This window comes from Pleurodeles waltl, chromosome 1_1, assembly GCF_031143425.1.
Source record: "Pleurodeles waltl isolate 20211129_DDA chromosome 1_1, aPleWal1.hap1.20221129, whole genome shotgun sequence".
NCBI lineage: Eukaryota > Metazoa > Chordata > Amphibia > Caudata > Salamandridae > Pleurodeles > Pleurodeles waltl.
Window position 1 is genome coordinate 357438928 of NC_090436.1, and position 16456 is coordinate 357455383.

The 16456-nt window shown below is 44.4% G+C and overlaps 1 protein-coding gene across 1 annotated transcript in view; it reads left to right on the forward strand.

Annotated features, from left to right (window-relative positions):
* Nucleotides 1-16456, forward strand: part of CWC27 (CWC27 spliceosome associated cyclophilin) — a 998568-nt gene that overhangs the window by 3698 nt on the left and 978414 nt on the right. The window contains exon 2 of the mRNA XM_069222723.1: nucleotides 8559-8655. Within this exon, the coding sequence (XP_069078824.1) occupies nucleotides 8559-8655 (97 nt within the window). The remainder of the gene's footprint in view (nucleotides 1-8558; nucleotides 8656-16456) is intronic.

Consider the following 16456-nt stretch of genomic DNA (forward strand, 5'->3'; position numbering starts at 1 on the left):
CCTGGCTGCTCCCTACCTGGTGTCCTAAGTACACCTCAGACCCCTGCCCTATTTGGCACTTACTGTACTAGTGAGACCAGCACTCTGCAGGGCCCTTAACACTTCCTGGAGGTGGTACAAGTGGTCCTCCCAGCTGGAGCTGAAGACAGCAATGTCATCCATATAGGTGGCACTGAAGTTCTCCAATCCAGCCAGGACCTGGTTGACCGGCCTCTGAAATGTAGCAGTGGTGTTCTTCAACCCAAAGGGAATGACGCAAAACTGGTAGTGCCCCTCTGGTGTTGAGAATTCAGACCTCTCTTTTGCCCCCTCGGTTAAGGCAATCTTCCAGGTCCCAGACTTCAGATCAGACGTGCTGAGGAACTTGGCAGCTCCCAACTGGTCAGTGAGCTCATCAGCTCTGAGGATTGAGCCTGCTCCCAGCCCCCCTTTACCAAACTCAGAGGCCCTCTCACAGGGTGCCCATACAGAAGTTCAGAAGGGCCGAAGCCAACCTCCTTCTGTGGTATCTCCCTGTAAGCAAACAAGAGGCATGATAAGAAGACGTCCCACGTACGCCTAATGAGTTCAGTGAGACCCCTAATTATGCCCTTCAGGGTATGGTTGAATCTCTCAAACAACCCATTGCTTTGGGGGTCGGAAGGTGTGGTGAACTTGTATGTTACACCACACTCCTTCCACATGGCCTTCATGTACAGCGACTTGAAATTGGTAACCCGGTCAGAGATCACCTCCTTGGGGAAACCCACACGGGTAAAGATCTCCATCAGTGCCATGGCTACTGTGAGGCAGCCACAGTCCTCAGGGGATAGCTTCCGGGTACCCGGTGGCATGGTCCACCAAGACCAGGCTAAAGCTGTTGCTCATGGCTGTCTCGGGATCCAGTGGCCCACCTACTCAAAAGGCTTGAAGGGGAGCCTCGTCCCAGATTTGCTACTTGCCTTGCAAGTCTGACATGTCCTACAGAATGCATCTGAGTTCTTCATTTGAGGCCAGTAAAAGTGGGTGACACGCCTGTCAAAGGTCTTGCCCTGCCCCAAATGACCTGCCAGTGGCACATCATGAGCCAGACCCAGTAGGAAGGCTCTGAAACACTGGGGTATCACCAGCACAGGAGCTGCCCCAGGCTCAGCAACCTTGGGCTCACTATACAAGAGATCATTCTCCCAGTAAACCTGGTGAGTTCCAGAGGTGTCACCAGCTGCCTGGGTCTCTGCCTTTTTCCTAAGACCCTCAAGGGTGGGGCATGCTTTCTGCACTGTGCAGAGCTCTTCTCTGGTGGGGCCTCCTTCCTGCTGCGAATGGGCAGGTCCTCCAGCTCAGCCACTTCTTCCCCTGTAGGTTCCAGGGCGTCCCCCTCAGGTTCATGCCCGCTTACAACACTTGAGACTCCCTCTGATGTGCCCTTCCTGACCACAGGAAAATCACTTGATGGGTCCCCTCCCTGAAGGCTTACCCAAGGGGAACAAACTCTTCTCAACAGTGGGCTGGGAATCTTTACTCTAGGAACTAGTTTGGGGCCCTTTAGAGAACTCCTTACTTTTATCCTTGTACCCCCCCTCCTTCTTTTGTTGGGGACCCTGCCCACACTTGGCGTAGTCTTCCCCTTACAACTTCTTGTGGACCCTGGTACTCACCCAACGGTTCGCCTCCTGAGCAAGATTCCTGGGTTCAGTAAGCCTGCTGTCAATCAAGTGCTGGCACAGCTCTGGAAAACACACACTAGACAAGTGTTCCCATACAAACAAATTGTACAGCCCCTGGTAATCTGTTACTTCACTGCCCTTCACTCAACCATCCAGTGCTCTTCATAATGAATCCACACATTCAAGCAAGGTCTACGAATCTAGTTTTCTACTCTCTCTCTAAACTTCTTCTTGTACATTTCAGGTGTCATACCTAGTGAAAGGGCACCCTTCATGTTAGAGTAGGTGAGCTCACTAGCTGTCCCTAGTGCTAACAAGGTGTCCCTCCCCTCTGCTGTGAAGTAGGTCCACAGGCCAACCCCCAATCTCTTTTAGGGATCCTGTGCATGTGGAGAGCTGCCTCAGAGCCCTGAAACCACCTGTGGATGTCATCCTCCTTATTGTACTCTTTCCCTACACTCTCGGGAAGATGCACTCTCCTCTCATACTGCACTGAAGAAAAGCTACCACCATCTGTGCTGGACCTGCTCCTGCAATCCAGCTCCTTCAAGCTCCGCTCCTGAGCTAAACACATTTTCTCATTCTCCATAGCAGTTCTCTCTTTTTCCATAGCAATTTGGTCTTTCTCTTTATCCCATCTCATCCTAGCCAGCTCCAGCTGAAGCTCCTTCTCATGCTGTAGCTTGAGCTTCTCCATTTCCAGTTGATACCTCCTGTTTTCCCGCCTGTCCCCCAGTTCCTCCTGGGTCAGGCCTTTGGAAGAAATGCTGCTGCCTGCCCTGGAGGTCCTCCCTCCAAGCAAGCCTTGGTTATCCAACAAATCATCATGGATGCTCTGCACCTCCACATCCTCAGCAACATTCTTCTCCTCTGTGTCGGTTCCTTACTGCAGAGCAGGGTAGGTGATGCGGTGTCGGTACGAGGCATCGGTTCCTGACGATCCGGTAGGGTCGATGAATCTGGCTGGTCAAGATGGGATGGGCACCTGACGGGGTCGCAGTCACGCCACAGGGCTGCAGACACTGAGGCGGAGTCGGGTGTCAAGGACGACGGTGACAGCACTTCGGTACTCCTGGAGTTGGGGAACATCAGCGAGACACACACCAGGGGCCTGGAGGCTGCATTGTGTGGGGACAGGCACAAGACTTTCAGATGTAAGTTTCTGCTCCTCCCTCCCCACTCTAGCCCAGGAGACTCATCAGGAAATGCAAGCCACTCCTTAGCTCCCTTCGTATCACTGTCTAGAGGGAATTCACAAACAGCCCAACTGTGAGTCTGATTCAGACGTGGATTCCACAGGCAGGTAGAGGCGCAGAATGGTGAAGCAATAAAATGCCCACTTTTTAAATGTGGCATTTTCAAACAGGCAATCTAAAAAACAACTCTACCAAAAGATGTATTTTTAAATTTAGTTCAGAGACCCCAAACTCCACATCTGTATCTTCTACCAATGGGAAACTACACTTAAAAGATATTTAAAAGCAGTCCCCATGTTAACCTATTGGAGAGACAAGCCTTGCAATAGTGAAAACCGAATGTAGCAGTATTTCACTATCAAGAGATGTAAAACACACCAGTACATGTCCTACCTTTTAAATACACTGCACCCTGCCCATGGGGCTACCTAGGGCCTACCTTAGGGGTGACGTACATGTACTAAAAGGGAAGGTTTGGGCCTGGCAAGTAATTACACTTGCCAGGTTGAATTGGCAGTGCAAAACTGCAGACACAGACACTGCAGTGGCAGGTCTGAGACATGTTTGTAGGGCTACTCATGTAGTTGGCACAATCAGTGCTGCAGGCTCACTTGTAGCATTTGCTTTACAGGCCCAGTGCACTTTGCTAGGGACTTACTAGTAAATCAAATGTGCCAATTATGGAAACCCAATTACCAATATCCTTTAGACAGAGAGCACTTTCACTTTAGCAGTGGTAAAGTGCACAGAGTATCACAACCAGCAAAAATGAATTACAGCACAGGATCCAAAAACAGTGGGTCAGAAGCAAAAAAAATACAGGGAAACTACGCCAAGAGCTGGCAGGTCTAACGGGGGGTGTAACACCCCATCCTCCCCTCACCCCCTAAAGCTGCTCTGTGTGAAACACGTGCCTTCACCTTTCCTCTAATGCTTGGATACATTTCTTTTCTGTTGGACTTATCGACCGTTTCAAATTTTTTTAATATGTCTTAACAGCATCTATCTTTGTAGGGGCCCTAAAGAAAAAACAAGCTGTTTCCATCTCCTTAGCCTGTGGGTGAGGATTCATTCTTTTGTGAGGAGGAATTTCAAGAAAGAATAAAGTCATAATTGGAAAAATAATATTCAAAATGATATTTCCTATAGAATAAACTAAGCAGTATACTACATGTAACTGAGTATGAAAGTGGAATATGATGGTAGGTCACATCCTCAGTAGCTGAAGCAGGTAAATGTGCACAAATAAGCAAACCTTAGCATCAAAAGCATAGGTGTATTTTTGAACAAATCTAGAATAAGTATTTGATGTGAAAACCACTCTGAAGCATCTATAAATGTGTCCTTTAATTTTTTTGTCAACTACTATACGTGTAGGTGCAGACGTGGATCTAAGTATTTCTATCTCAGGGATGATATTCATACCAGCTAAGAGGACTTTGAATACTATCATAAGAAGCATTAGGGAAATAGCAATCACCTTTCCACATCTAGCCTTGGTAAGGAAATACATTTGTCTACAATCAGACCTTCAGTGGAATATAGCAGCAGGCAGACTTAATATTCTGCTTTTGTTTCTACTTGTGCAAAAAGAGCAAAACTTTTAATCGTTATTTTGCAGTTATTTCATTCAGCTTATATACAAGAGTCTTTGTGAGGCAACCCTAGCCCTACTGCGTCTTTTTCTACGAAGGGCAACCCTACTCTTCTATCGCAGCCTTGGCCCTAGGAAATTCCTTTATAATTCTTTTCATTTTCTAAAGCAGTAATTGTTATGTTAATTCATCAGTTGCCACAGTCTATTCGATAATTCGGTAAGACACAGTTCATAGTTAGAAGAATCAATTAATGTCAAATTGAATCAAACAGATGCCAAATGAGCCAAGTTTAATTATGAATTTATTTAACTGATTTGAATTGTGCTGTGATAAGGTGGTATATCACAGAACAAGTGGTTCTCTCTGTATAATATGTCTATTCAAGTGCTGAATGCCTGCGACAAGGTACTGTTGCTCTCTTAGATTTTTAGATGTCTGTTGATCTTGTTCTGTATCACTTACACCACTAGATTCTGTTTCTTTAACAAGGGTTTGTGGTATGCATTGACCTGACATACTAAATCCTAATTGTTACCTGTTCTTTGGCCATTCCTCTTTTCTTTGAAGTTTCCCCACTTCTCACACTTGTTCCTTCACTAGAATCATTTGTTTACGACTGTTATGGTTCTGCAGCATCCCCTCATTTAGATCTCAGATCTTCGACGTCATGGGATGCTTCCACACCACTCTGCCAGATTTCAGGAACTTGGATATGTGGGGAACTTTGATGGATGTCATCCCCCCGCTTGTCCTTCAGGACACACGGACACAGGAGGTTGACCTAATTCAAATGTCACGACCTCATCAAGTGGGCATCTCACTCTCTGGATATGAGAGGCGCGAATCCAGTTGGGTATCCCACCACATTTCACTGCAGTGTTAGTGATCAGTGTCACCTGATCAGATCCTTCCAGATTGGCCCCAAACAGGATTTTCCAAAGTGCTTTTTTTATTCTGACCCAATCGCCTGGGCTAAGATCATGGCATTATTCTTGACTTGGGATGGCAGTAGCAGCTCTAGCCTGATGACAGACAGAACGTGGTACGTCAACCAGTCCCTTGCAGTAGTTGAAAATCATGCCATCTGTGATATTTGCAGGCAGTTACATGGCACGTTCAACGAGTGTATCATGTGAAGACAATCCTGTCCTTCTGTCAGGAGTGTTTCTGAGACTCCTCGACACTAAGGGCAAAACATCTGGCCATTTTGGCAAAGTGGATGCAGATACACATACTTGGCTCAAACGAGATTTCAGTGTGCCATTAAGTTTCTTGATGATTCCTGAAGCTTCTGGTCGGTTGCTTCAGTGCAATCTCTGTTCCACTTGTAGTGCCACACACAGCATTTTAAGTATCTCGTTAATAAAATGATTCCCTTGGTCGGACTCCAGAGAAACCAAAAATCTGAACCTTGGTATGACTAACTGTTTGGCTACAGTGAGACTGTCATTTCTCCATGTTGGGTAGGCTTCCACCTATCTGGAGATAATGCATACTATGACCAGGATATATCTCAATCTGTTACAGGGATGTTGATAAAATCCAGCTGCATTCTGTTTAAGGGTCTTCCTGATCCACCTCTGTAGCTCATGATTATAGGGGTTCTTCGCCCTACATTTATTTGCTGACAAGTCACACATCTGTGGCACAGTTCCTCAGTTGAACTCTAAATCGGGGATTGAGCCAGTTCTTCAGAGCTTTGATGATATTTTGGAGATCCTTGATGGCTAGGAGAGAGAAGGAGGTCCAAGATGAAGAGGCTTTGGGAGTTGGAAGCAGTCCTTGTTCAGGGAAGATTGGTATTTTGTCACTAATCAGTTTCACTTTCGTAATAAAGGCAGTCTTTAAATTAGTGCATTTTGGTGTGGTGTCAGTTAGCATGGACTTCTGTGAATATTGATGGTTCGGGTGGGTGAAGAAATCTGCCCTGGGATCGAACTGTTTTTTAGCTGCTATGATGGATTTTATAGGTTTTCCAAATTGATTTAAGTTTTGTAAGTATTATGGACAGTTGGTGGTGTGCAATCTATTTTCTACACTGTAAAGCACCAGCTTGTTTTTCAGTAGTACTTCCAAAAGCCTTGGAGTGTACAGAAGAAAGTTTCAAAGGAGCAGTGTCAACAGCTTTCTGAGTGACATTATTATAGTCTGAGACATTGTAATTAATGTTATTTGAAGGTTCTACCAAATTTTTTTATCATTGAGGATGTCAGTAAGACTGTCTTTAGCACACTTCCTTAAGGGTCTCAGGATGGGCCCTTTGTTATCGTAGTAGTTTAGGTATTAACACTGCCAGATGCAAAACGTGCCTGCCCAATTCTACAGGCTGCTCCCAGTTGCTTTGTGAACAGCACTCGGCTTCCTCTAAGCTTTTGTTTGCTACCACCTTTACTAATCACTTGATAATAAATAGCTTGAACTTACTGCTTGAAATGCTGAGGCTTCTGACATTTAGTAGATTGATCTGTCCCTGCTTGCTACTGTGATTTCTGTCTCAAGTCTTTGTGACACCCCAAAGTGGAAAGCAACTGGTGTTGAGAAGGGGGAGGTTCTTCAAGGCCATGCCAGGCATGTGTCCTTTCAGGTTTGTGTTGGGTTGTTTCTCGTGGTCAGTAACCCCACAACTGCTGTACTTTTATGTTAAAAGATCACTTACATGTTACACTGGATTCAGGGTACCTGATGAGAGGTCAAAGAAGTCCAGCAGTCCTCAAGGATGGTGACTTGGTTACACTGCACCATTAATACCTTCCACTCGCTCAATACCAAATATGTTAAAGTAACCCCTGGAAACAAGTTGTCTAGTGGTTTGGGGAAGGGTATGAATGAGGGGAGAGTTTGATTATTTTTCTGTACTTATGTGGGAGAGAGGAGCTTTTTTTGCAGAGGAGCTCAAACTGGAGAAGATGCTTCGTTCTGTATTACTGGATACCCATGCTTGCATGGCCTTCACTTCTGGTGCAAGCTCCTTACCTCTGTAAGACAAGGTCAAAGAATTGGGGCAGGCTGGCTGGTTGATTAACTCTTTTTAATTTGGTCTGTATGTTATGGCAACTAATGTATAGAGGTGTGGGTTGGAATACAAGATATGTTTACTATGCAGTCGATTTTCTTCTTTGAGGGTCTAACCCTAAATGGACACAAATGAGATGCTCCACTGAAGCCCAAAGGCAGCATAAAGCACCACACTTTGAGAAGACCTATGTAGCTAGGATCACATTCAATACGTACCAAAGACACTTGCTCTGCCTGTGAATGGGGAAAAATAGAATAGTTTAAGTTTGCAAGAAATTGAACTGAGAGATGGAATATGCATAGGCACACAAATGGTAAGATATAAGGGGTCTAAGAGAGATGCAGTGCATATTGACTCCAGCCTTTGTACCATCCCCCACATGTTAGATAGAGGTTGAAAATAAGCATACAGAGTATGCAGTTGAAGCCACCTTGTGTGGGATGAATGTTAATATACATTCATGTGGATCTGTAAGAAGTAACTACTTGCTATGATTTGCTTTTTTCCAGGTGTCTGACTATTTATTACTGTGTACCTGTTGATTTACAGAGTATAAGTGATCTGTTAGTATGTGGGTTTGTATGTTTGTTTGCGCACAGAGTGGCTCAGCATTTGGGTGTGTAAGGTGGCTAAGGAGTTTTGTGCATCTGGTGAAGTTGGACTTCATTTTTGTTTTTTCCATTTTTCCACTTTATTTTCGGATGATTCTTCTAAAATTGTCCATTGATTTTTTTTTTTTTTTTTTTTTTTACCCTTGGGTCTCCACCTGCTTCATGTTGCTGAAAGTGTAGCAGTTGACAGCTGTGAGCAGGTGAATGTGAAAGACCGTGTCCTGAGTATTATTGTAGACTACTAGTCTATGGCCACTTTCTCTTGTCCACCGGGAACAAAATGGCTTCATGCAAATTCATTTTTTGTTAATTCTGCTCCGATTTGACAATAATGACCAACTGAAAAATAATTCTGTGTTGTGGTTTGCAAACAATTGCAAATGTTTAATAATTATACCTTTCACAGAGAACATAATTGTATTTGGTCTCTTTGTGAACAGACTGGAGGAATTTCAATATTTTTCACAAACTAATGATACTGTCTTCAACAGGTCTTGCTGAAAACTACTGCTGGTGATATTGACATTGAACTGTGGTCTAAAGAAGCTCCAAAGGCATGTAGGAACTACATCCAACTATGTATGGAAGGTAATACTTGTTGGGTTCTCCTTCTATTGGTCGTTCCTGCTCCCTGTATTGTTTGTTGATATTTATTGTTAGCATGATATTGGTTCACAAGGTAACTGTGCTGAGCAGGGTTCTTGAATTATTTCTTTCATGCTTCCTTAGCAGACTTGCCTTTTGTTAGAATGGAGATTTATTAGTTTGCGATTTAAATATTTTCATGTTTTTCTCTTTTTGCCCTTAACGCATCATGCACCATGAGTAGGTTGGTCTACCTAACACTCTTATTGACACCAATGTCCCTCTTTTCAGTCAGCCATAAAACTTTATTCGGCTTAAAAAGCCATAAAAGAACAAAGCATACTACAATGTCCCTGTGCACTTTGAACAGTAGGTCAGTAAAACAACATTTTTTGTCCATTAAAAAGAACAGACCCCAAACCTGGCCACAATAGATAGTTTGTCCATATCGCTTTCTGATAGAAAGTGCCCCTCTAATAAAACTTACAATGGTTTGACAAATTCTGGAGAATCAAGATTTAATAAACATCTGAAACTTTCTTGATGTTAAATAAAACTGTGTGAACGCAGAAGGGGAAGCAACAAAATGTATCTTGGTGTTTTATGAAGTGCATAAAAGAGTAAGTGCACAAAAGGCGGGGATGGGAGAGGTTCCCAAACCATCCTCCTTGACCTGGAAAACCACTAGAAAGTGAAAAGTGCCCAGACAAAGCCTAGTCAGATAAAATCTATATTGACGGTTTTCTATAAAAGAAAGATACAATTTAATCTCTTGGCTGGATGTAGCAATTAATAATTTCCCAAAGAGGTGAGCTGGGAGGATCGTCACCAACTCTTGAGCTGCTCCTTTTCAGGATAGGATGTCTTTATTTGGGCTCTAGCTGAATGCAGAATTTGTGCTGGATCTTTAAAAAAAAAAAAGAAGAAAAAACCCATAAATCCCATCCCGCCACGAGTACGCTTTGCATAACCAAGACCGGGTTTATGCTCGGTAATACCCAGAACCCAACAATCCTAGAGGATGTATTTTAAAATTCTAATTCCAGCGTCTGCCATATAGTAGCAATGGGACCAGGGACAAATAGTCCTCTACATAATTTAATCCTACCTCCGAGTGACAAAAATTGGTTGAAGCTCCCTGTGGGTCCATCAAAAGTCTGCTGAGAAAGCTATTCTCAACAACTTGAAGTCCGGAGCAGTCACAGTACCCCCACACTCCAGCCCCGTAAGTGCCAATTGAGAGCACTTCGTTCTATAAAGGGCTGTCTTTTCCCTTACGGGTCTTTGGCCTAACTTAGCTGCAAAACAGAAAATTGCTTCAATAGCTCTGTTTGTTTGTTGCACCCTTAATACCAACAATGAATTCCTGTTTAACTGTGTATTATAGAGAAGACCCAGATAATAGAAACTCTTTACCAACTATGTTTCCCTGAATATGGAATTTTTTTTTTTTTGGTCCACAAACCATTATGAAGGACTTCTGATGATTAATTTTCAAATCTAGGGAAGACATGAAATCAGCAAAAGCATCAAGGGCATTCTGCAGGCTGATTGCTGTCCTTTCTAAGATGACAGCATCATCTGCATAGAGAAGGGTGGGAATAAAGTGAGTGCCAACCCTTAGGAAATCCAGCTTCATTTGCAGTAAATGGGCTTCTAGACGATATATGTAAATAAGGAACAAGAAGGGGGCTAGAATGCATCCCTGGCAAACACCTTTGAAACTAAGGAAGACGTACATTCACCCCTGGGACCAAATCGTATCTTGACCATGGTGTTCCAGTGTAATCTCCGAAGGATAGTGACCAGGGGTTCTTCTACCCCCATATCGCCCTAAATGTCCCACAGTTTGGCACGGTTGACAGTCAGAAGCACACAACAAATCAAAGAATGCTAGATGTAAAGTCCTTCATGGACTTGGTGTACTTACCAACAATGTGCAATACATTTAGACACTCAACAACTGTGGCATTTCCCTGTCTGAAGCCATACTGGGCCTCCAAGAGTATATTGTTTGAGCTAGCCCACCCTTCCAAGGATGCCAGGAGGCCCCTACATAGTATCTTAAATGTAGAATCTAATAAAGAAATCGGACTGCAGCACACCAGGTCTGCTCTATCACTTTTTAAAACAAAATCAGAACCACAGTAGCCTCTTTCCTGGTTGAGGGGAGTGGGCCAGTAACGGCAGCTCTAAAGTTTTAGTAAGCACTGGAGCCCAGAGGTCAAGATTATCTTTAAACAAATCCACTGGACCCCATCTGGTCCCAGGCTTTCCTACGCTTATCTTGCTTAATATCCACTTCCTTTACTGAAATAAACCAACTAAACTGGAGGACTAATTCCCTTTCTTTCACCATGTTGAGGCGGACTATCACCTTATTAAAAGTACTGAAAATACAGGACAAATGTGTGACCCAGGCCGTCTCTAAAATCAAACAATCTATTTTTGATGGCAGACCCTCCAAGAACAACATGCAGTTTATGACCTCCCAGAATTACTTCACATCCTTTGAGCACCCAACAGCCAGCACATCAGACTAGGTTTCATTTCTAAGCGCTCCTTTCTGGCTCTAATAGTGGCTTTATATGCTTTTTGCGCACCAGTACTCGCTTCCTGTAGGAGGCTGGCTCTCTCTATAGTGTACAAAAACGATGTATACTGCGCAGAGAGTCTGAGCAGCCACATCTTGGTATCCAGAGGCAAAAATGATCACCTAATGCTCTATTTTTGTGGTAGCTTGGTCGAGCAGTTAGGCTAATCCAGGAGATGTGCTAGGCATTTGTTGAACTCACAGTATCTATAAATGTGGACACACACTCAGAAGAATAACTTGAGACCAATTTAGAAACATATTTCAGATTTTTATAAAAGTTTTAAGACCAGGATCATCAAAATCAGGTAAGTACTGTTTAAGTTATAATTTTTTAAAATTTACAAAATGTTTGTTTTCTGTGCGTAATTGTGGACTATCGGAATCAATGGGAGAAAACTTTAAAATTGCATATCAAATCGGGCAATTCTCTCACAAGTGTCACCTTTTGTTTCTAGGCCGAGGTCGTTGAGATGTCCTGTGGGCCAGCCAGAGAAGTTTGGGTGGCTCCCAGTTCCAGCAAGAGCAGTGGCTGGAAATCTTGGAGCTGGTGCACCACAGGGAAGGGGACCACTTGGAAATACACTGCACAGGGACTTAGAGGTCTTAGAGGACTTTGAGGGTCGAGGTCGCAAGGGGTTAGGGACCCCTAGAGCACAGCTGGTTCTCCGATGCAGGGAGTAGGGAGGCCAGATGCAGAGCAGATAGGTCAGCCAAGGGCCGTGCGCCGAGGAGCCTTTGGAGCCAGGTGCAGGCCACGTTGAGGGTGGATTGCAGGTTAGTAGGGCCACTCTGGGGGGTGGTTCTTTGGTGTCCTGAAGCTCCTCGACTGGGGCTTGCTTCTGGTTCTCGTAAAGTCCAGTGGGGACTTTCCGTCTTTGTGTCTGAGTTTGAGGGTCCAGTGCCCTGGGCTATGGCCCATCTTCGCCCTTGGAGGTCGCAGTGCTACCAACGTGGCACACTTGCAGGGTTTGTCCTCTGAGTCAGTCGTGTAGAATTTGGTTGGGCTGCTCTGTCCAGTTCGTTGGTCAGTGGCCAGTCAGTGAACTGGACTTCACTGATTTCTTTCCTGCAGGGTGCATGGAGTGATGCCTTCTCTCGGAGTGAGGTTCTTGGCGATTTTTAGAAGGTTGGAGGTCCTCTGGGGTTTCTTAAAGTCAGTTTGTTGTCCAGTCGACCCCGTAGCAGCAATTGTTGAGTCCTGGGTGCAGCAGGCAGGTTTTGGCCCCTTTTTCTTCTTGCAGTAGGGCTTCTGTCCTTGAGCCTTGGGTCTTCTTTGTCGCTGGCCTTCTTGTGTCCATCCAGTCTGATTTTCAGGTCTAGGGATGCCCACTAAATACTGTATTTAGTGGGCGTTAGAGGGAGTTCCTGGTAGTGGCCAATGGGCCACTTACCTTTGGGTGGCTACACCTACTATGTGACCACTTCCTGTGGAAAGCGGTCACATCCCTAAGCCTGACTGGCTATTTTCCAGCCATCCAAGATGGAGGAAAATGAAATGGAATGGTCACCTCGTCTGCCCCACCTGAGGGGTGGTGCAGGCTGAGGGTGGCCTCTCTCTCTCTCCTTGTGTGTTTTCCTGCTGTCCCTCCTGCCAAAAACCAGCTCTGGGATGGGGCATGGGGGATAGCCAGGGCACATTCATGGGGGCAGAGGTGTGACACCTCCGCCAAGGAAAGGCTTTGTTTTCTGGTCCCAGAGAGCAGGAGCTCACCCCAGTGATCCAGAATTGTGTCTGAAGCTGGCATGCTGGTTTGGACTAGCCAGTAACTGTGCCAGAGTGGTGTAGGTTTTGCAGAGACACCTCTAAGGTGGCCCCTGGGTACATGGTATAATAAATCTAGCACTGGTACCAGTGAGGGTTTATTATTCTGAGTTGTTTGATACCAAACAACCCAAGGTTAAGATTAGCCATCATGTAGCTGGGTAACTCGTAATGACCAATGTCCAGCACATGTACTCGCTATGGCTCTCCTGTACACCTAGTATGCCTTAAGGTTTTGTTAAAGACACAGCAGGGGCATATTTGCTCATTCAAACATATGCCCTCACATGTATCATACTGTACCCTGCCTTAGGACTGTAAGGCCTGCCAGAGGGGTAATTTACCTATAGTGCATGGAGTGTTAGTGGACAGGGCACTTTTGGTGAGTGCCATGTCGAGTTTGTAACTTTTAAATGCACCAGGTAATGCACTTGCATTGGCAGTCTGCATGAGGCTGGTTTGGGGGTCTCTCAGAGTGGCACAATTGCTGGTGCATCTCTGGGTGACCCTCTTCAGTACCCAGCCCCTAGGCACCAGGGATACCATTTACTAGGGGTTTACAAGGGTGGCTGAAGTGACAGACATAGTCCAGTTTTGAGGAAAGAGATCTGGCCTTTGGAACCGGTTTAGCAGGGACCCAGGTCACTTACAGTTCAAAACCACATCACTTTTCAGGCAGAACTTGGTCAGAGCCCCACAAGTCACCCCATCTTGGATTCCCCTAGGTGTCTAGTTTTCAAAACTGCGCAGGTTTGCTAGGTTTCCCCAGGTGCCGGCTGAGCTAGAGGCCAAAATCCACAGGTAGGCACTTTGCAAAAAACAGCTCTGTTTTCTTTGTGAAAATGTGATGTGTCCACGTTGTGTTTTGGGGCTTTTCCTGTTGCGGGCGCTAGGCCTACCCACGCAAGTGAGGTACCATTTTTATCGGGAGACTTGGGGAACACAGAATAGCAAAACAAGTGTTATTGCCCCTTGTCTTTCTCTACGTTTTTCCGTCCAAATGTAAGACTGTGTAAAAAAGACGTCTATTTGAGAAATGCCTTGTAATTCACATGCTAGTATGGGCACCCCGGAATTCAGAGATGTGCAAATAACCACTGCTTCTCAACACCTTATCTTGTAGCTATTTTGGAAATACAAAGGTTTTCTTGATACCTATTTTTCACTTTTTATATTTCAGCAAAAGTATTGCTGTATACCCGGTATATAATGAAAACCCATTGCAAGGTGCAGCTCATTTATTGGCTCTGGGTACCTAGGGTTCTTGATGAACCTACAAGTCCTATATATCCCCACAACCAGAAGAGTCCAGCTGACGTAACGGTATATTGCTTTAAAAAATCTGACATCGCAGGAAAAAGTTACAGAGTAAAACGTGGAGCAAAAATGGCTGTTTTTTCGCCTCTATTTCAATATTCTTTTATTTCAGCTGTTATTTTTTGTAGAAAACACTTGTAGGATCTATACAAATGACCCCTTGCTGAATTCAGAATGTTGTCTACTTTTCAGAAATGTTTAGCTTTCTGGGATCCAGCACTGTTTTCTCACCCATTTCGGTCACTAACTGGAAGGAGGCTGAAAGCACAAAAAATAGTAAAAATGTGGCATGTCCCAGTAAAATGTCTAAATTGTGTTGAAAAATGGGGTTTTCTAATTCAAGTCTGCCTGTTCCTGAAAGCTGGGAAGATGGTGATTTTACCACCGTAAACCCTTTGGTGATGCCATTTTCAGGGGAAAAACCACAAGCCTTCTTCTGCAGCCCTTTTTTCCCATTTTCTTTTTTTTTTTAAACAAAACTTTTGCTGTATTTTGGCTAATTTCTTGGTCTCCTTCAGGGGAACCCACAAAGTCTGGGTACCTCTAGAATCCCTAGGAAGTTGGAAAAAAGGATGCAAATTTGGCGTGGGTGGCTTATGTGAACAAAAAGTTATGAGGGCCTAAGCACGAACTGCCCCAAATAGCCAAAAAAAGGCTCGGCACAGGAGGGTAAAAGGCCTGGCAGCGAAGGTGTTAAAATCAGCTACTAAATGATTAAAATAATTTGTAATTAACATAAAATCTATAGTACTTGATTTGTTCCTGTGAAAGTTGGATAGTAACTGGGGGTAACTTTCACTCAATCAATAAACAAAATCATTAGGGATTAAAATATTATCCAAGGCCTTCCCATAGTGGGAATGTCTGAAGTTTGACAACACCTGACCTTCCTTATTTTCCACACCATAAACCCTTGAGTCGCTAAACTCACATACTGAACAATCAAAGTCACCTACCCATAGGATACTGAGCGGGTGATTAGTGGTATTTACCTTTATAATTGCCTCATTCAACATAACCGTAACTTTTGCATTTCGATGATCAAATAAATTGTGATAAATTCACAATCAGCAAGTCTACAGTGCCCAGGTCAGAAAGCAGTACAATTGATACCAAGGGGAAGAACCTAATTATTTGACATTTGCCTTATTACACTTAACAGAAATCAAGATGGTCAAGCCACCCCTAGCCCTCCCAGAAACAGCAGGAACAGCAGGGTTACAGTATGAAAGAAAGTCATACATGAAAGTCTTCAAATGCCCAAGTCTCTTGGAGGCAAATCAACTGAAAGTCTTTGACAAAGCCCAACTAATCATCATTCACAAGTTTTGAATGAATCCCAGCAATGTTCCAGGACAACACAGTAGAGACTGATCCCAGTTCAGATGACGGGTACAGTGCTCGCACTTTGGTGTGGATCATCTGAATAGCCTGGGGCCCCTGCAAAATCTGTAGAAGAATCAGGGGCTATGATGGTTGGAGTAGGACTTTGCTGCATATGCACCAATGTCAGTCGTTCTCTTGAAGATTGTTTAGGGTAGAGAAGTGGTTACTAAGCTGTAGCAATGGGGGTTGCGGGCAGACCACCAAGTTCCTTCTGATTAGTAGATGTCCCACTGTGCAAAGGCCATAAAGGTCAAAAGTAGCCCAGTGGTAATGCTCTAACTCGATGGGGGAACCATCCAGGTGTCTTAATACGGATAATAGATTCCTCACCACCGAAGAGGACTCGAAGTTTCCAGCTACACAATCCACATCTGTTGTTTTTGGACCATGGCCAACACTGACACTCTTCTCACTGTCAGTATCTCATGAGAGAGACCATCCACACACCCTGCTTTGGTTCTAACCCAGTGATTGGTTTTATGTTTCAAATCCCCTCCATTTCTTTCTTTCCTATATTTAGGATGGGGACGTGATCACGGATAATAACATAAGGTGTTGATTCAGGTGGAAGATATAGGTATTGCTGGTGCGGACGATTATATATTGTTCTACCAGCATCCTGATTGGTTAACTCCCACTGCAGCTTCAGGAAGGACCCCTCTTTCTGGGGCAACTGATGTTAGTCTCCCTTGACAATTGTTGCTAGTACCTTCAAAAACAGATAGAGTGGCAGCCGTTAATGT